Source organism: Trematomus bernacchii, unplaced genomic scaffold, assembly GCF_902827165.1.
Source record: "Trematomus bernacchii unplaced genomic scaffold, fTreBer1.1, whole genome shotgun sequence".
NCBI classification, from domain to species: domain Eukaryota; kingdom Metazoa; phylum Chordata; class Actinopteri; order Perciformes; family Nototheniidae; genus Trematomus; species Trematomus bernacchii.
The window spans coordinates 126895-148277 of NW_022987604.1; the positions used below are offsets into that span (position 1 = coordinate 126895).

Sequence of the window (21383 nt, forward strand, 5' to 3'; positions counted from 1 at the left end):
TTTATTTTTGCTTTGCCCTGGATGTACAGTTGCAGTCCAAACAACCAGAACAAGTTGCCGATTACTTGATTTAAAATTAATTTCATGTTAAAAATTCGATTTTATTTTGTTATATAATTGATGGATACACATATGTTAAAGTAAAGATCATGCATACAGTAGATTTGAATTCTAAATAATTCTCGCATAATAATTAGATCCAGATTTCAGCCAATACTCGAAGTAAATAGGACAGTTTGAGAACAGGCATGGCATGGCACTGTATTATGACATGGCATAGTATCATAACATGGCATAGTATTATGGTATGGCAGTGTATTATGACATGGCAGAGTATCATGGCATGGCATAGTATTATGGCATGGCATAGTATCATGGCATGGCATAGTATTATGGCATGGCATAGTATCATGGCATGGCATAGTATCATGGCATGGCATAGTATTATGGCATGGCATAGTATCATGGCATGGCATAGTATCATGGCATGGCATAGTATTATGGCATGGCACTGTATTATGGTATGGCACAGTATCATGGCATGGCATAGTATCATGGCATGGCATAGTATTATGGCATGGCATAGTATCATGGCATGGCATAGTATCATGGCATGGCATAGTATCATGGCATGGCATAGTATTATGGAATGGCACTGTATTATGACATGGCATAGTATCATGGCATGGCATAGTATTATGGTATGGCATAGTATCATGGCATGGCATAGTATTATGGTATGGCATAGTATTATGGTATGGCACTGTATTATGACATGGCATAGTATTATGGTATGGCACTGTATTATGACATGGCATAGTATCATGGCATGGCATAGTATTATGGTATGGCACTGTATTATGACATGGCATAGTATTATGGTATGGCACTGTATTATGACATGGCATAGTATCATGGCATGGCATAGTATTATGGTATGGCATAGTATCATGGCATGGCATAGTATTATGGTATGGCACTGTATTATGACATGGCATAGTATCATGGCATGGCATAGTATTATGGTATGGCACTGTATTATGACATGGCATAGTATTATGGTATGGCACTGTATTATGACATGGCATAGTATCATGGCATGGCATAGTATTATGGTATGGCATAGTATTATGGTATGGCACTGTATTATGGTATGGCATAGTATTATGGTATGGCACTGTATTATGGTATGGCATAGTATTATGGTATGGCACTGTGTTATGGTATGGGTGTTACTGTACCTGGGTATGGACAGCAGACGAGTCAGTAAGGTCGGTTGGCATCCTTTGGCCGCTTTAGCTGCACCTTCAGCCTCTTCATGCCTATCTGAAAGCCGTTCATGGCCTGGATGGCGGCTTGAGCACTGGACGGGTTATCAAAACTCACAAAGCCTGAGACGAGAACAGAGAGCGGGAGGAGAGTGGTCGGAGAGAAAAATTGGAAAAAAAGGAAACAACACAGAGAAGAATGGGTGAGAGATGAGCGAGGACCACGAGAAAGGGAGCGGGGAAGAGATAGGCGAGATGAAAGAGAGAGAGGGGAGAAAAAGAGAGCCTTTTTAACTCTCAACAATGACACAACAATAGCTCTTTGTTTTCTCTTTTCAGTGGATTAATTGAAAATCTTCGAATTAAAAAGATTACATAAAATACCACAAAGGCTAATAACACAGATATTAAAAATCAAACGGAGAGGAGTTATTAGAAACTTGAACAGAGAACAAAAAAAACATGAAAAGGTGTTAAAAGATTAGACGGGGGGGGGGGGAAGCAAAAGAGTCATGTTGTGTGTGTGTGGATTTTTTTTTAGAACAAACTCTGTGAACGTTACCTGAGTTGTTTGAGTGGCAGGGCTGCGTGTGTGTGTGTGTGTGTGTTTCATGTACGTGTGTGTGACTGAGCGTGTATCTGAGTAAAGAGTAAAGGGCACGGGGGTCGTGACGAGATGCTCGGAGCAAGGTGTGTAGGACGGGGGTGCCTGCTGCTCTGAGTTATCGCCTGGGTGTCGAGGCGGAATGAGCCCACAGCTTTCCACGCCGGGACTCCTTGCCTGCTCTTATCAGACACCTCGGTGATTGACGGCCCGGATTTTCCGCCTGCCAGCTGATTTGATCACACCGCTATGGGTCCAATTTAATTTGGGGGGAGAGGGCAGGCTTTTGTCAGTGCGGGTGAGATAAGGCTGCTGCTTTTACAAACCCTTTAAACAAACTGAGCTGGGAAGGGCCTGTCAGTTGGCAGTGATCCCCCTCCCAATCCCACAAACACACACACACACACACACACAGACACATACACAGACACACACTATCCCTGGCTTTAACGGATCTCCATACCTCACATTAACATCCACATGCCAAAAAAGACGATAGGATGCTGGGGGTCAAAGTACTGACAGTGAGGACACAGATGTGTTTGAAATGCATGGACATTCGAATAATCTTAAAGTAGGATTAAATATTTGAACATGTTTTCGAGCTTTGGCTGTTTTTCTCGAGACAAAGTAACCGGCTGAGGTTTCATATCTTTGATGCAACTCTGAGTGTGTGTGGTTCTGTGCAGCTCAAAGCCCCGAACGGTACTAATGTTTGATGTACGGCTCTCACGGCAGCCATCCATATTAGCAGAATGTCTGTACGTGTTGTGATGTTGTGCATTTTTTATAAAAACAAGACTGCAACAAACAGGGTGACAATAGGGAAACTCAAGTCGAGGACCAGGTGGAGAATGCTGCAGTTCATAAGTCTCACATTGCCACAGAAAGAATAGTTAATATGTCTGTGCAGTGATGGTGTTTTATGAACACTTTTTCTACTATTTCAGAGGTCTGCAGGTGAGGTCCAGGTTCAGATACTCTCTCAGGCTTGTGAAATTGTCCCTCGATCTGTATCAACTATCACTGAACTCCCTGTAAACATGATAGTGAATTTGCTGCTTATTTTTCAAAATGTGCACCTCAAACTTCACAGTTTAGTAGCCTAAATGTTCATGCATGTATTAATTGTGATAATTATTTTCACTTGAAAGTGTTGATTGGAGATTTGCTTGTTCGTTTATATGGTTTTATTTCTTTTCAAAGTCTTTTCAAAGATGTAAGGGTTGCTCAGTATGTATGAGTGTTGGTGAAACATGAAACACACACATGCAACTTCAAAGTGAGAAACAAAAAAGGAGCTTTACAACTTCAATAAAATATAGCTTTACTGTAGGTACATTGCAACTCCTCTTTTCTCTCTTCTAAAAAGCACTGTGTATATAATGTAAAGGCCGTGTGTGTGCGTGAGAGAGAGTGTGTCATTCCATTCTCAGAAGACCTTTTGAAATTCATTTTCAAGCTAAATCCAGCTAATTCCACCTAACAAGGTACGCTTTGATCACTTTTAGAAGTCAATATTGAGTGACTGAACGCAGAGGATTAAGACTAATGTTACATCCATAGAGACCCAGGTTAGATAAAACACAGCAGCTCCTCTACTGTGAATATCAATGGGATGCACACGTCTGCCTTTTGGATGTTCTTTACATTGTGGTGACTCATTAAAGCACCGGTAACTAGCCAGTTATTTGTACTTTTTGCCACTCTTGCTTTTTGTCGTCTTATTTTCTATTTTATTGCCTGGAGAGGAATATGTTTCCCAAGGCTTTCCTTCATCTCACCTGCACATATCCATGTAATCACTAAGCAAATAAAGATACTGAAGGAAACAGACATCTGTCTGAATTGACAGTGATGCATCCCTTAAGAGTACATTTCAAATCCTACTCCAGAAATAAATCCTTTATAAGAACATGTTTCTAGTGCTCCTCCAGTGACCTTTTTATCATATGCACATTTCAGAGCTCTTCTGTAAACACTGTGTAAAAGAGTGATGTTTGGTTATCTCCTGTCTAAATCCCAAAATGTAGATTACTGCAGAGAAATCAGGCCGTGTGCAGACAGTAGATTTCTCTGTTGAAACTCACAAGTCATTCTGCAGTGGCAAGCGATTTTTTCAAAGCTATTTAATTAATAATATTACAAACTTGTTAACCTTAAAGGTGGGGTATGTAATTTTGGAGAAACCAGCTCGAGTGCGCTAGAATTTGAAAATACACAACTGGAAAAAATCTGCCACTTCCTTACAGAGCCCCTCCTCCAACACACACGAACGCGCATATGACCAATGAGGGCACGAGATAAGTTTGTGCACAGATGGAAGGCTGACAGGCAGGTAGGCCATCCAGTTATTTTAGCCGGGCCGGCTCAGATGATTGGTCGTGCTTTTTACAGCGCCACGGCTTCCACAGATTAATTTTTTTTATGTATTTATTGTCAAAGCATTTAATGTATTCATTGCTATCGGGATGTTAAGAGCATTCCATGGAATATAACAAAAAGTGTTTCTGAAATAAATTACATACCCCACCTTTAATTACATTAAGAAATTAGAAATATGCTGCTTATTGAAATATAGATTCTACATCAACACACTTGATTTTATTAGGAAAAGAAAAAAAAGGTTGTGTTGTGCTTTTTAAAATAAATTAAAATATCTTAATACTGACTCAGGCCGGTTTCTTTGTTATATGGGAATACTTATAGGTATAAATAATGAACTGTCTTTATCTTTTCATGTCGTCCTTTTTACATACACTGCTTTGAAAATGGTTTCCTCAACTATCAGGAAGGTCATTTTCTTTCAATTAGTGTGTCGAGTGTGCACGAGGCCACGTGTGTACATGTTAACCATTGACAATGAATCAATCTTTTATTTCTACATCTATAAATAGTTACTCTTCCAGTTGATCTACATGTACGGTAGTCTCCAGTGCCCATTAACCACATCATCAAGGCTAAACACACATTTTTAAGATGAAGTGTTCCAAGTTCTTAGAGGCCTAATAACTTATCCCCCTTAATGCACAGCCTCTTCGGCTGCCTAATTTGTTAATGTCTTACAAAGGAGCCCCGGGGCTTCTGCTATAAAAAGGAGGGAGAAATGACTGAATAAAAAAACCTCACCTCACAAAAGAATCATGGGTTAAATTGCTGTTTTTCAGCCAAGATCTTAATTACAAGCCGTTGAAAATAAGCCGGTGAGACTGATGAGGTCAACGCCCCTTTGTCCTTCCCCCTTGGTGACTGACGGATAGTGATAGCGGGAGGCATATGTTTAGAGGAGAGCACACAATGGGAGGCAGAGAGTCCTGAGATGGACAGAAGAAGACAGACGGGGGGGAAGAGAGAGGAAGAGAAAGCCTCATAGACATGCCATGTTGAAGAGAAAGTGAAAGAAAGCCAATGCTGGGAGTCTCTCTCTCTCTCTGCCTGTCCCCTGGGTGCTGCTGTCCAACTGAATCAACAGTAAGGCCCCACACCAGTCTATTATTATCTCTTTAAGCCCGTGGATTCCACCTGCACCGCCTCCACCCTGATGAACTGGTTTTCTGTGTGGGAGGTGAGAGAAAAAGAGGGGAGGGATGGCATGATGTGGCTAGGTGGCCCGGCTGGAGGCCTGAAGTGTGTGTGTGTGTGGGGGGGGGGGGTCTGTTTTTTCTCTTGGGTAAAGGAGTCTGGGAATGGCAGAGAAGTGGAGATGGATCCTGATTGTGTTAGGAATGGTGAGATAGAGAGGCTGAGGAATTGATGTTTCGAGCAAATGCCACTATTTGGAAAGGTGTCTGGGTCAGTGGCGTCATCTGGGATTCATGGTGGTTTGGCTTGGGTTATTTCAGGCAGAGGTTGAATGTAGTGAAGTATATTAACTCAGAAACCGAACTTAAGTACATTTTTAGGTACTCTGGTACTTTTTGAGATAGGTATATTTTCATTGTATACTTTAACTGCACTACATTTCAGAAGCCAATATATGTGTATCACTTATCTGACAGCATTAGTTACTTTACAAATACAGATTATTAGCAAAAGCAACATATAAACCACTTGTAAATATACATATTCAAATAAAAACAGGTTAACATATCCAGCAGTATATAAAGTCATTCAAATGAGGTCTTTTACCAGCTGTGATGAAAACATTAATGCATCAAAAATCATAATGCAATCATTGAGTATATGTGAAATATGATGGGCCATTTTGTATTACAAGTACTCTTTTGGTTCGTTAGGTATATTTTAAGTAAGATTTTGTATGCAGGACTTTTACTTTTAACAGAGTATTTAAAAAATGTGGTTAATGTACAACTTTAGTAAAAGACAGTACTTCTTTCATCACTGATTTAAGGCAATTCGAGCATCCATCACAACACACTCTTATTTTTTCATTATCGAGCTAAACCAAATTGTCCGTGTGTGTCCATTTCTGACTTACCAAAACATTTGCTCTGATTGGTCGCTCGGTCCACAAACACTTTGGCGGAGATGACGTTGCCAAAAGGCAGGAACATTTGCATGAGCTCCGCATCTCCGAACTCCTGGGGCAGGTGATAAATAAACAGGTTGCAACCTTCTGGCCCTGGTGATGAGAGGAAAACAACAGGAGGGCATAAACAGAAGGAGAGGCTGACCATAATAACAATAACACAGGTGGAAGAATGACTCGATAAAGCAATCAAGAGAATAATCTAAGGAACGCAGGAGCCATGTAAACACCAAATTGATATTATGTTCTCCGTGGCACAAGCATTAGTTGTGGGAAAGCTAGTTATTGTGGAGTACACACTCTTAAGTCCTGTTTCTAAAGTGTTATAAGGTCACTCTCAGCGTTGGTCAGCTCATTTAAATCCGATTACCCCGATCCAAACTACTGCATGTACTGTAGGAGGCCCTTTAAAGGATAATTTTATACAATTAAATGTGCCTATTGAATCAGAAAATGTGCCGGCAATTGCAGTGCACAGTGGCAGAGATATAAGTAAAAGCGAAATACAAAACAGGATAAAAAACACAGAGTTTGATTGGAGGAGAAATATTAAGATGGTTATATTGGGACACTGAGTCACAGAGGAAGAGAGGAGGAGGCAGAGCATAAGCCAAGTTTGTGTCCCAATTACTCCGTGACAGTAGGACTGTCTTCCAATCTCTCGCTCTCCATCCCTCCACACTCCTCCACCCAGCTGCCACATATTGTACAGGTTCAATCTGGATAAAGGGAGGAATGAACTGGAAGGAAAGAGAGCGAACCATGGCCCGAGAAAAAGCGAGAGAGAGATGGGATGGACTCGGGGACAGTGTGCTTGCAGCTGGCTGCCTGGCTAGCATTCTCTCCTGTCTCATTGCTCAGGGTGATAGCATGACGAGATGAGACTGGGGCTGGTGAGAAGGCTGATAAGAGAGCTGCACTGGTGGCTGGCTGTACTGATGCTCTGCCGCTGCGAGATAGAGGACACACACACACACACACACACACACACACACACACACACACACACACACACACACACACACACACACACACACACACACACACACACACACACACACACACACACACACACACACACACACAGGTTGACGGAGTGTGGATTTGTATTTTTTCAAACATTTAAAATCTGAATCTCGGTTCTGTCTGTTTAGCTTTAGGGGACTTAGAGTACTTACTTTAAAAAAGAAGTGGTTTGTTTGAGGTTTCCCAAATAGAGTGTGAGGACAGTTGAGAAGTTTACTTTTCACAAGTATAAAATGTCTTGATGAGTGCATGGAAACTGTCTTCCTTTTCCATGTATGCAAATCTGCTATGTAGAGGAAATATGACTTGTATTGTATCCATTATTATGCCCACAGTGGGAAAGTGCGAGGATGCAAAGTAGATAATTACCTTGTGATTGCGTGTTAATATACTGAACTGCAGTTGTTATTGTATATGACTTCAATGCACTGTTTAGGATGATAAATAAATTGGTTGATTCACATATGCATAATTTATCAATATTTATTTTGAGAGGCCAAATCCAATAATTTTACACATCAAAGTCTGTTTACAGGTCCTGTGAAGTGCTACTGCACATCAGAAAAAAAGTTGTATAAAGCCTTTTGTGGCTCCAGAGGGAGTTGCACAAAGTCTGATAAACTGCCTCAAGTGATGTCACTTGAAATAGCTTCAGTTGAGAGTTAAGATACAGCTTTTAAAATATATGTAGAAAGAAAAATGTGACTTTACAAGACCGCTGTAGTCTGCTCCTAATCCCGGTTTGAGGCCATGAGGCTCCATTACACGCAATAACGCACAACACGACCATATATTGGACTGAACTGTAAGTTGCATTGTGGGTAATGTGGGCTGCATGTATCTATCTCTCCGTGCATCGATTATTTTCTCTAAAATGATTCTGGTTATGTAATTACTGTCAACCGTAATGCGATATGATCCAGTGCTCGTAAAACGGGTCTTATTATCAATAGTTTCTACTAGTTTTCACTTTACTATGGCAACTCCCACCTGGAGGGAGACACACAGCGTCTTTCCACTTCCTGCCAAAAACAACTCAGCTTTTACCACACTGTTGGCCAAAATGCCAGATAGTTGTTGTACAATTGGATAAACAAACCGAAGAGACCGAAGAGAGACATGTCTGGGCCGTGTTTCTACAGAATCCCCTCTCGGAAAGAAACCAGAGAAAGGAGGACATTGTGGATTTGTGCAATTAGCTGTGCTGCTGTCCCCGAGGAGCACACTTCTCCTAAACTTGCGGTACAAATGCAGGGGGCCAAATCCCATCAATCCCTCCTTCTCCACAGCATCCCAGGCTGTGGGTCATTAAACTGTGTGGTTAACCTGACAGTGGGAAAAAAAAGTTTATATTGAATCTATATCACAAGATGCTGTGTTGTCTCCACTATACTGCATTTCCACTACTGCCTTTGAAAGGATATCTGCTGAAAGCACTCAAATACTATTTAATGATGATGCATGTATTGTCCTTCACCTCCCAAATGACTTCATTTTTTACCCATTATATGAAAAGTACAGATAACTGTCTGTACTTTTGTACGCTTTAATCTTGGCAGCAGTGTAAGCCGATAGATTCTCCACAAGATATCTGTAAACATCGGCAAAGTACAGCTTCTGCAGAAGTACTTGTCGGTTTTTAATGATTGAAATACCGCAGTGGAGGCTGTATATGGGTCATACGTGCCTTAGACTTGCTGTATGTTTATATATCTTTTTTATTTCCTCTTTTCAGATGAAATCTTAACAATCCTGGCTTGTAAAATATGGAGATTTGACAGACTTGAGTTCCCAGTGTCAGTATGGTGTTTTGCCCTTCAGGTCTCCGGGCCAGTCAAGTGACTAAAAACTTTGAATTGCAATCTTGAACACATTTGGTCAAGTTGGCATGAATCTTAAGCAACCCTGCCAAACATTGGGCATTTTAAGTTCATCCACAAGTTTTTTGGCAGGACTGCATTACTTCTATTTGCTGAGTCAGTAGTATTGTTATAGCCGTGCTGTCTAAGATGCTCTTCTGAAGTGAAAAGGACAAATAATTTCAAAGAGCATAGTGAAGATTTGTCTGTGTAAGATAACATATTTGGATTTGGAGGGGGGATTTTTCCTTGACACACAGACACAGACTGATAGATTGTATTGTTGCAATTGTTAGCTTTCAGAAGGAGGTTGAAGCTGAGGCTCGACAGCGCCTGTATATTTAGGTTTAGGTGTCTCTTGTTAAATGGCAGGGCTGCAGACTGTGGCAGTGGACTGAGACAGGCTGGGAGTGCAGCCAGAACTCACAGGCCACCGACTACACCAAGAATAGCTCTACGTGTGTGTGTGTGCTTGTGTGTGTGCGAGAAAGAGGAACAGAGATAGTGTGTGTGTCGCCGTGTCTGAGTGTGTATGAGTGACCATGACTTCTATCATTCTTGCTAATGATGAAAGTGTTTCAAGGTAGCAGTGAGATGTCCTTAACACATGCTGTAAAGTTATTCCTGCATGTAAAGTGAATGGGCTGCTGTCATTGAGGATAAATCTTTACTTTGTTCATACACTTGCACTTTGACCGTGGCATTCACACAAAATGCAAACATTTTCTAACTTTTTCTCGTGGCATTGTTGGAGACACTCCATTTTTTCGAAGTTCCTATATTGAATATTCAAACCACTCTATGCTGTCTCATACAATCATATAGATGAATAATTGAGACTGACGAATGTGAGTGATTTACCATCACAGTATATCCTATGCTTTATTACATCTGATGCTGTGGCATAAGAGTGAACACTACACCAGGAATGGTAATAAATGATTATGCATGCAGCTAATTAATCTGATGAATATTTATAACCACTTAAACACATTGTAATGGACTGATTAAGCAGTCCAACGCTGCAAGTTTGAATTAGTGCAGTTTTTGAATAATGACAGAGTAACTTTCCATCTCACTGCTAATGTTCTTCTCTTTAAATGGGGAGCCTTTTTCTCACATTTTCCCCAGCCAGCTTTTTCCCTCCCTCGCTAATTCAAAGCAGCGCAGCAACATTAGAATGGAACATGGCAATTATCACCTTTTATCTTGGGTGGGCGCGCTTGCTCGCTCTTACCTTCCCTCTGTTGCTGGGGAATGATGGTTGGTTGCTGGGGGAACGCCTGGCTGATTGGCGCATAGGCGGCAGGGTAGGCTGCTGTTGCAAAGGGAGAACCACAGTGGAATTTTTCACATCTCCATTTTCATATTTGACACAACAAAACTCAAATCATTATTCCATTGTTCATTTGCGTCCTCTAGACATTGCATAAATAAATTGCATTATGACTGGGAGCCTGGGCTCATTTGGATGGTGGATCACTACACAAAGAGTTTGGAAAAAGTGAGTGTGGAGTGCTGTTCAACTAAGCAGGCACAAAAGAAAGAAAGGGAGACTTGCACCTTGTTAATGAGAGCCGATGTCAGGCGGAGAGCTGTGGTTATGAGAGGTCTATGTCATATCTCATGTAGGAGGCAATGGCAGGTTCTGTGTGTACTTTTAGAATTACGTTTTTTCTTAGTGGGTGTATAATAAAGTCAACTCTAAATCCTTTCGCAATCCTAATGTAAAGTAGTTTAATCCTGGAGAAAATTGTCTGGTCGTCCAGCTATCTCTACCTGTCATAGTGTCCACTGATGTGGCAAACAGAAAAAAGGGAGAGGGGAGAGGACAGATGGAGGGAGTGAGAGAGTAGAGGAGGTAGGAGAGGCAGATCACCTGCGTAGTGTTGGACGCCAGCATAAGCCTGTTGGAGAGGGTCGTTCACCGTTGGACTCTGTGCTGCAAGAGAGACGAAACAAGAGACAGAGAAAGAGGGGTGACAAAGAGGAAAATGAAAGCAGGGGAGACAACGAGGGGATGGAAAATGGTCAAGACAGACGCAGAGACACACAAAAACAAGGATCTATTGTTAAAGAGCAAGACAGAAATTGGTTTAGCTGTAGAGAACCATCAGGGGGTGAGATCACACAGGGAGCGGGAAAAATTTGGGTTGTCATATCTCCGTTTTTCAAAATGCCTGTTTGCCCCAGATGTTTGCATCAAATATTAACAACATGCCAAACAAACCACTTTGTAGTTCATTACAATTGCAGCTGCCTCTGCATAATGTAGAAACGGGGAGTGGGTGTCTGTCAATTCTTCAGGAATCAGTCCCAGACAACATTAAGAAGCCGAGGACGGGCTGAGACACATCAAATGAACCATAATGGACTGATGGATGAACTGATGGATTCATCATGATGCTAGGGCTGGCTGCTCAGAAATCTGCCAGAGACACTGTTGATTGACCCTCGAGCCTTAAACGCTTCAGTTCAAATCAGAAAAAGATGTAATGAGAGTGTGAAGTAAAAAAGGACTCTTGTCAACTTTTTAACAGTTCCCTGAGATATTAATCAATTTGTCAACACTGGCATGTTGAACTTGCATAGTGGAGAATACAGTGATAACATGGTTTCTTTGCAAGGGTCCCCTCAACTATAAGAGATGGGATTTGGGAGGATTGCACATTTATGATGCCTCCATGTTTTGTTCAGCAGGATAATCTCCACAAATTAACACAACTTTTATGATTTTTGAAGCGTTAATAGAATGGCGAGAAGTAAAAAGCTACTGTTAGGCTATAAACCAACTTCATCACGGAAATCACTACCGCTAAGCTAAAGGCGGCTAATAGTCAGAGTGATGACGTTTACCACTCTAATTTGGTCACTTGTTAGCAACCATGTGTTTTTATGATAAAGCTTCACACATTTACGAGTGGGGTCATTACTGACGCTTCTTATGTGGTAGAATAAAACGTGAACATTTCTTAAACTTGTGTTAACCCCAGACATTATTTTTAGGGCTGTCAGTCGATTAAAATATTTAATCGCGATTAATCGCATGATGTCCAATTAATCGCACATTTTGTATCTGTTCTAAATGTACCTTAGAGGAATATTTTTCAAGTTTTTAATATACTCTTATCAACATATGAGTGGACAGATATGCTTTATGCAAATGTTTGTTTATTATCATTGGAACAGTGACAAATATTCTCCTGAATATTCTCAACACAACAACCTGGAACCTCTCTCTCTCTCTTACACTCTCTCCCAACCCTGTCTACTTCTTTGCACAGAGCCAGTTGCTCAAACAGACAAGCCTGTTTACAGTTGTCTGCGAAATCCCGCTCCTCTGTCTTCATAACAGTCAAAGCATGAGACTGAAGTTCCCACTGTGGGTCAAAATAATGCGCTGTGATGTGCAGTCGACACGTTGGATGCGATCCAAATTATCTAACGCAGCCCCTCGTCCTCCACAATGTTAAGCTGTAGCCACCCATTTAGCTACCGCTGTTGTTGTGCAGGCGTCTCCCTGGCAAACTTTCAAGCGTGGTCTGCCGCAAGCGAGCGGCAGGAGCGGGGCTGTCGGCATCAGCTGGGTGCTTGGCTTGCTGTTTGAAACACCTTTTTTTGTATCCATATCTCTCACTAGAATCTCCCACCATCCAACTAACAACAACAACAACAACGTCAAGCCTTTGGGCTCTGAAACTACAGGGCGGGCCAAGGACAAATGCACATGCGTTAATCGCACGTTAAAATAATTAGTGGCGTTAAAAACTGTTTGCGTTAATGCGTTATTAACGCGTTAACTTGACAGCCCTAATTATTTTATATATTTAACCGGATGTGGTAAAACGCTGAGTAATTCCTGGGTTTAAGGAATCTTTCCTGCATCCCTTTTTTAGGTGATCTTCTTGTTAATATCAAGTTCAACACCAGAATAATTCACAAACCTCCATCAGTACAAGATGATAATTGTAAGTGTCAGGGTCAGACGACTTAAGATGTTACAAATCTCATGTTTCTTTTATCGTAGACCTTGATTGGCTCACCTGGGTACGGGTGAATACCATTGGTGTAGACGTGCTCATTGGCCTGCCCGTTGCTTTGAGGGAGGGTACTGAATCCGTTAACCCCGATCGTGGTGGCTAGGCTGGGCACGGATGTGGCAGAGATGCCTGGGGGTGTGCTGGTGCCTGCAAATAGATACAGAGTCATTACGTGAAACTGCAGGGTGCACGCTTCACATGCTAGAGACTCGTAAATAGAGGTGCGAGAGAATTTTCTACTCAAATGTAAATGTTCACACTAATGTAATATTTAATTACACCCACATTATGGGCCCTCATAAGCAAAAACATACTCCTTTTGAACCACCATAATGGTACTGTTTGGTAAAATTGGTACCAATTAAGCCTGAACAATTACTAAAATCAGTCAAGGTAGCACACTGGAAAAATGTGAGGGTGTGGGGAAAAAAAGCTAACCCTGACTCTAATCATCACATCCCTGTTTAAAGGTTTATTTTTCTCACTTGAGCAACAAAACTATTCTTTAGCAGTTATATAAGTAGTAGTACGAATAAGACTCACAATAGCAGGCAGCATAATGTCTCATAGTCCCAGTCTGTCACCTTGTCAGTGCCCTTTTATGCTGATAGCAGGTTTTTATTATTTTTCTAATCCAACTGAAGGGCATTTAAGTCATGTAGGATTATGTTTGATAGGCATAACTTGGTGTATGTAGGCTTTGTGGATTACAAATGCCAGGTACAGCATCAAACCACTTTATTTAATACATTTGCAATGACCCTGCCTTCAGGCAGTCTGCCTACTTAGTGTCGAGCCATCAAAGCTCCTCATGACAAGGGCCAAAAAGATAGTTCAGACTGGGGTCCAGGATTATCTCACACAAATCTTTGCTCTTATATTGTATAAACCAAGGACTCTGCATCCAAAGTCATTGGATTGGCTATATTCCCAGAAAACACACACTGTCACAGACACAGGGAGGGAGAGAGCGACAGACAGACAAAGAGCGAGACAGAATATAATGTAGCTGTGCATTTTCTCCCATCATGCCCCATTCAATATACAGTAAGGGCTTTTCTTCCTTTAATCCAACACTGGCAATTCAGCCCAGAAAATAGAGCCACATTTTAAAAGATGTAACAAGGGCAAAAGCAGAAAGGCCTTGAATGAATACATTACTACTGCTTCTATAATTCTTGCTAATGATGAAAATGTTCCAGGTCAGCAGTGAAAAATGGCGCGAGATGTCTGTGTTATTGCATGTGTTCTTGCTACCGAGTGAGTTGGTGCGCGCGTGTGTGTGTGTGCCTATTAGCAAATACCTGAGGACGGTGTCATGGGAGTAGCCACCAGGCCGTTGACATTGAAAGCTGCCATTTGCTGCATTTGAGCGGCAGCGATGGCAGCCATGGGGTTCATGTAGGACCCTTGTGTTGCTGCCATCAGGGCTGCTTGCTGTTGCATCATCTGCTGTAGGATTAAAGAGCGGTGGGGAGAGAGGTGGAAGGGAGGGATTGAGAGAAGGATAGAAAAGGAAAGGAGGGTGAAATAGCCGCAGGACCAGAGCATGTTTACTCTCACATCTTTGTTTGCTTGGCCCATGCCTTGTTCTTGTACAGAGTGATCTGTGTTGCCCTGCAGCGTTGCTTCCCGGCTAGTGTAACATTGCTCTGGCCTTGTGCTCTTTGTACTGACACAAGATAAAGGCAATGTGGTGAGATGAATTTAGCAAACTGGAGACTATGTATATCTGTATGTTCTGTATATGTTTAACCCCGACCCAGTGGCAGAGTTAGTGGAGAGATTGTACGTGAGTGGGCGATCCACACCTGTCAGGAAGAGATGATGGCTACAGTGAGATCTCACAGACTCCAAGCTGTGGCTTTCATGTGTGAATATGCAATGGGGCTGGGGTGGAGTGGCAGGAATAAGGGGTAAGGGGTGAGTGGCTTTGGGTTCCCTCGTAATGAAGTGCACCTCAGTTTGAGTGTTAAGGCACATGTGAACGAAATGTTAAAGAGGCAAGCTTGGATTGGCGGTTTAAATTCACAGAACAAGTCAGGAAATATGGGAATGGGTAATGCATTTGAAACGGATGCTCTCTACTGTATGAAAGTGAAACAGTGTAGTGCTGATCATACATGATAAGCAGCTTCCCTGGACAAATGAAGGGGTAAAAAGACACAATACAGCATTTTCTATAATTCTCTGAAAATGTGCAGCCATGTAATGGTGTTAATAATGAAGGAGTTGGGTCACATGCCTAGTGGGAGAAACAGGGAATTCAAATCACAACATTTTTTATTTTATTTTTTTAAAGCTCACCGTCTCCTCCCCCGCCGGGCTGAGACTTACAGCATGAGAGTAGGCGCCATAGGCCCCAAACTGGATGGTCATGGGACTGAAGATGCCGAGCTGGCCCGCCATCTGGTGCATCCTGCGCAGGGTCCGCTCTTTATCAGTGTCTGCGAATTTGACCACCAGACTGGACGAGGCACCCTAGAGGGGCACAGATAAAAAGGTCAGTGAAATATGCAACTTAACTTCCCTCTGAGTTTGTAAATTGGAACGATTTGAGTCCTTACTGTATATAAAATGTTTGGCAGTTCATCAACACACTTTTTAATGGCTCATTGGAGATTAGCTAGCAAATATACATAAAACGTTCTTGATATAGATATAATAGGTCGATTGGGTTATACAAGTTTCAAACAAGTAGGAAAACTGACAACACAAACTTTTGCAACTGACTTGGTTACTTTCAATCAGCAGCGTTTTTGCAGATTGCACCTGTCACTTCAGCTGGCCACCAAACTAATGAGCTTGTTTTTTGTTAGCAAACTGTCTGTGAACATCCTTAGACTGGATAAATGATTGCCATTATTATTGTTATTATAATTATTCACTGGGAAAAACTGAAAGATGACAACAGGGCAAAAACACATATTCTGTTGCTACAGTAGTTTGGGGAAATTATGTTGATTTACCTAAAACTAAAAGACAAAATACTGATATAAATTCTAATGTCACTGAATGACATTGTTCAATATGCCTGACAATAATTACTATATTATGCTGCTTTATCTGGAATTGTGCAGACATGTAAACACATTGAAGACATATTAGTCAGACCATAACCCAAATATGGGTAATTTATAAACAAGGTTGCCGAATGCAGTACATTTGCATCTTTTATTGTGTGGTTTGAAAATAGCTTCCTCACAATGTGTGTGTTTCCCTTGGGGAATGACCTGCAACAAAATGCTGGCTCCATATTAAAAGAATGTAGAGCTTATCCGTATCCGTGCATCAACCTTATTTTCTAAAAAAAACGTGAGTGTTGCCTCTCTTCATCGCCTCAAAGAAGAAACAGTGAACAGTGGTGGGCATGTAATTCATTTCTGCCATCTGATGTCCATTGTACACATCAGTCAAGCCTTTATGACCTCATATCTCTGAGCCAATGAAGTCAGTGGAAGTGAATGTGCACCTCTCATGACGGCAGTCATTTAGCTGTCAGCGCTAAATGGAAGAGAATAGTGAGTGATATTTGCTTTGTGAACTTTCTAACTCCACTGTATACTCAGGGAGTGAACTGTGATCCTAAGCAGATCCCACAGGAGTCCCAGTCCCAGTGGTGCAGCTCCACTGAATACAGTACTGGGTAATTAGGTCTGACAAAGGCCTTCGGCATGTGGAGGGTGAAGTATTGACTAATGGCTCTGCCTTATGGCAGATATAGTTCCGTATTGATGTCCGTGCTCCTGAGTTTGCATCCAATTAAATCATTTGAAAGACAGAGACCAGAGTCAGTTCCTCATATGACATCCAGGCAAGGAGAGAGAGGGAGAGTGTGTGTGAGTTAAAGACAGAGAGATAGATCCGGAGAGATAGATCCGGAGAGAGAGAGAGAGAGAGAGAGAGAGAGAGAGAGAGAGAGAGAGAGAGAGAGAGAGAGAGAGAGAGACGAGAGAGAGAGAGAGAGAGAGAGAGAGAGAGAGAGAGAGAGAGAGAGAGAGAGAGAGAGAGAGAGGATGAGGAGGCTGCCAGGCAGAGAAAGCAGCCACAGAGACTGTCAAGAGGACCAGGCTCCTATTTAATTACAGGCAATGCATGCTGGGAAAGAGCACTGAGCACCACCAGGACAGAAGGACACAGGCAGCCAGGGGGCAGTCAGGATATGATTAGTAAGATCATAAAAGCAAAGACACGGGGAGAAAAGGACTCCATAATCACAACTTGGATTCATCTTTCACAAAATGTCTCATCCTGACAGGGTCAGAACAAATTCAGGCTTTGATTTAGATTTCCATATTTACTGTGGGTGTAGGAGTTGGAAATGTGAGTGCAGGGCCCAGGTGAGAAGACGAGGCTAAGAAGTGGGATGCTGCACACACCTGTTTTTTGCAGTCTCATAACAAATTGAAATTGACAAAGCTAGGGGAGGCTACAGGTCAACTGCCACATTACCAAAGCAGAGCAGAAACAAACACACTTATGCTGAGCCCTGTGAAGCTGAATATGGAAACTGCACAGTGTGTATGCAGCCACTGAACACACACAGTCTCAGTCTGACTGTTTCACAGCCTAACTTCATGTCATTTCACAGTCATTTCTACACTAAGTGTGTCCTATTTTCAAAGCGCTTCATGAAATTTTAAACAATTCCTGCTAAGAAATAGTGTCGTTGAGAGGGCAGTGCCAATCCTGTCAGATACTTTAGAGTTTGGTTAGTCATGACTGCTGCAGCACAACTTACATCATAGTTAGTCATATACAGTATTCATCCTGCCAGCAGTATGTCCTACTCTACTTTAACATCAGTCTGATCCTTCCCTCAGCTACTGTTTTTGTTTTATCTATTTTTTCATTATAAACAAAGACAAAAAAAAATCCTTTTCTAAATGCAAAACACAAACAAGTTCTTGTTCAGAGGCTTTGCAAGTAAACTATTCGATTAACTCGTGTGGAAAGTGACTTTAAAACATTCTATTAACACAACCAAGAGAATGTGTTGGGCATAGATAACTGTGGGGAAGAGGCTGGGAAATGAAGGGAGGCATCAGCGTGGACCCCAGGGACAGTGCGTCTCAGATGGGATTCTATCAGAGGCAGCCAGCACCCCACCTCAGGCCAGAGGAGACCCATCTGGTGTTTCTCCCTCGATGCCATTTCAATTAGCTAAATCAATACCCCGACGTGGCGGCGTTAACGGCACAATTTCTCCCTTTCTTATTTCATTTCATCCCACCTCCCGACCTCTTTCTCTCGTTCTTTCTCAACTTTGCGGGGCCAGTGGAAGGGACTGGGCTGTTGGATTTAATGAGGCTGGCACTGAGCAAACATCCTCCTCCAGCGTTGTTGCTTAAGCCTGCTCGCAGCATGGGGGCCTGGCATTTAGATCACATTCATTTTCTACCTTGTGTGTGTGTATTCTTACATTCATTTAATTCCTCATGAAGAATGCATTGGAGCATCGGGACTGTGAAAGCCCGAGGCTGCCTGTACCCACTGCACCGTGACTCAAAATGAAGCGAGGCTGGCCTGGTGTGCCTCCTCCCAGCAGAGCGCTCTGCTGCAGACGACGGGAGGAGACCCAGTCTGCAGTCTGTACACTGAACAGACCTGGCAGCAGCATTAAAGCAACAGCCTCTGCAGGTGTTGTGTGCAGTGCCACTCATGTCAGAGCCTTGCATTTTCAAGTTTCTTAGCATAAAAGCCAAAATACCCCCCACTAAAAAAAGAAAATGCACTCATCCTCAACCCTGAAGAGGATAATTGAATATCCTTCTCTCTGACTATATCCAGGGTCTAATCAGAAAAAGCAGATTATAGTGTGAACTCCCTCACGGATCAGAAGTTTCTATCCACGAAAAGAAAGAGTAATATGTGTCCAGATAATGATGGAACAGGTGGCGGCAGACAACAGGCACTGGATGCAAAGCAGCCACTCCTCGCTGGTAGCATAAAATCACAAGCTGACAAACAAACAGAATAATAACCTCCAACCGGCGTGACTCCCTACCTGGAGAGAAAATGAATTTGCTGAATTTGATAAGGGCCAACAGGGAGCCTTCACTTTTGACAGGTACAACTAAGGAATTTGTCACAGGTTCAAAAACTAATCTAATTTCTTGAACAACACACTTGACTTGTGAAAATCTCTCATATTGGATTCTGTATAGGCCTGTGCAATGTGTAGATGGAGAAATACACAACGGTAATTGAGGGATTAGAACTTGACGGCACCGGTGAAATGGCATTCTGCCTTTATCTCTGCATTACTGTGATACAAAGGCGCCGGTGTTAAGTGTGTACTAACAGGTAAACAGACACTCATTTTCCAATTTCTACAGGGGCTTACAGAGAAATAATACCACGCCACACTCATTGGAGAGAAAACTGTCTTTTTTCGCACAGCATACTAATGATTAACAACCACTGTTATAAGAACAGTCTTTCTTTCGCATTCGGCAAACATGTAACAGCTACTAAATGACAACTCCCAAAGTTGTGTTTCTATACTTATAGACTCTAAAAGTGCTAATTGAAAATCTGTAAGAAATTAATTGAAAACACCATAGCAAGTTTGTTTGGTAATTGGATGAACCCCCCACAGGCTTCCTATTCAACTCTCTGAACCTTGCTACATCTCTGCTAGCCTCATGGGAGGACTGTCTCTCATTAGCACTGGATGATACTGTCTAAGTCTGGACTTGCTGTCCACCACATCCAGCTGCTGCCGCCGAGCACACTGCATCAAGCCAAAAGACACAGAAGGACAATACTGTCACTCTTGGTTTCTGTGCTGCAACAGTTTCCACCACAAAATGTAAGGAGTGGGAAAAAACAAACTCCGTGTTTGTCAGCTACAAGCCTGCTGAGATTTTACAGTAGTGTTATTTGGCATTTGATGAATTGTGTGTTACTATGACAATGTTCTCTGGCTAAGTCTTATCTCTCATTAATCCAGAACTATAGTATCACACATGCACGCTCTTGTTGCTGCCAACACCAGCGAGCTCCACAGGCCCTGTCAGCCACGCTGTGACACCGAACATGACAATGTCTGCAATTTGCTGGGTGCTGTCTGCCTGCCCCCGGCTCTGCCATTTGAAGTTTTGCCACCTGTGCCTCTGCAGACATACTGTAATTCAACACACGAACCAATGGAGAGCGCCTGTTCGGTGCCCAATCACCTCTTAAGTTAATTTTGGAAGCACCTGCAATCTGCAATAAACATCAATTAAAGCGATGACCTGATCTATCAGCGTGTGCCCTTTGGTGGCATCCCTTGCCCTTAAGCTTCATTAAAGCCTTTCAATTTGGGCCAGCGTATTTTGGTGCAGGTATTATTTATGGCATGTGTGCGTGTGCCAGGTAACACAGATGCCGGAGTGAGAACATTAAGAGGGAGAGAGAGACGGAGAGGGAGCGAGAGACAACTCTTTGTTCAAGGTTCATCCAGACCTCACAGCTGGCAGCAGGCAGAGAGAGGAGCAGCCCACTCTCTGAATCCTGCCTCCTGTTAGTCTGTTGTTGACGACATGTGGCAGTGATATTATCCAAATTAACTGCATCCCCCATCGGTACCAAAGCCTTAGTTGGATACTAATGGCCACCTTGCCTATTAATCTGAGAGGAAGTTGGATTTGTGACGAGGAGGATAACAGGTGCAGGGATAGAGGGAGAGAGATATGGATAATATAGATTATGAATGAACTTTTGGATCGCTCTTGATACGCTTCAGGTCTGTTAGGGGGTCCATATGTTGCTTTGGACAGATCATCTGCAGCAGACCTCAGGTGGCTCCACCTAATGAAACTGTGCCTAGGCTGCGGCAACACAAACATACACGAAATGTGCGAAAGCAGTCCACATGAGCCAAATGTTGATCTGTACAAGAAAGCACTCCAGAGAAATCCAATTATGTAAATCCCCTAGATGTAAACATATTCCGTTGATTGAGTCAACAAGATATTTTGAGTACAAGGTAAATATCTCGATTATAATCACATTTCGGTAAGAGGCCTGTCATAAGTACGCGCGATTAGTCTGGAACATGATTATTCTTTGGCTCGTGGCCCGCTGCAATTTTGACCCTTGTGGATTTCT

The 21383-nt window shown here is 42.3% G+C and overlaps 1 protein-coding gene across 8 annotated transcripts in view; it reads right to left on the reverse strand.

Annotated features, from left to right (window-relative positions):
- si:dkey-205h23.2 (CUGBP Elav-like family member 4) overlaps positions 1 to 21383 on the reverse strand; it is a 142160-nt gene that overhangs the window by 12451 nt on the left and 108326 nt on the right. For 4 of the 8 annotated variants that reach the window (XM_034130816.1, XM_034130811.1, XM_034130813.1 and 1 more), the window contains 7 exons: positions 15594 to 15767; positions 14591 to 14738; positions 13290 to 13433; positions 11126 to 11188; positions 10484 to 10564; positions 6311 to 6454; positions 1242 to 1391 (listed from right to left, as the gene is read on the reverse strand). In XM_034130816.1, the coding sequence (XP_033986707.1) occupies positions 1264 to 1391; positions 6311 to 6454; positions 10484 to 10564; positions 11126 to 11188; positions 13290 to 13433; positions 14591 to 14738; positions 15594 to 15767 (882 nt within the window). In that variant the 3' untranslated portion in view covers positions 1242 to 1263. The remainder of the gene's footprint in view (positions 1 to 1241; positions 1392 to 6310; positions 6455 to 10483; positions 10565 to 11125; positions 11189 to 13289; positions 13434 to 14590; positions 14739 to 15593; positions 15768 to 21383) is intronic. The other 4 variants (XM_034130815.1, XM_034130814.1, XM_034130810.1 and 1 more) reach the window with 3 other exon arrangements.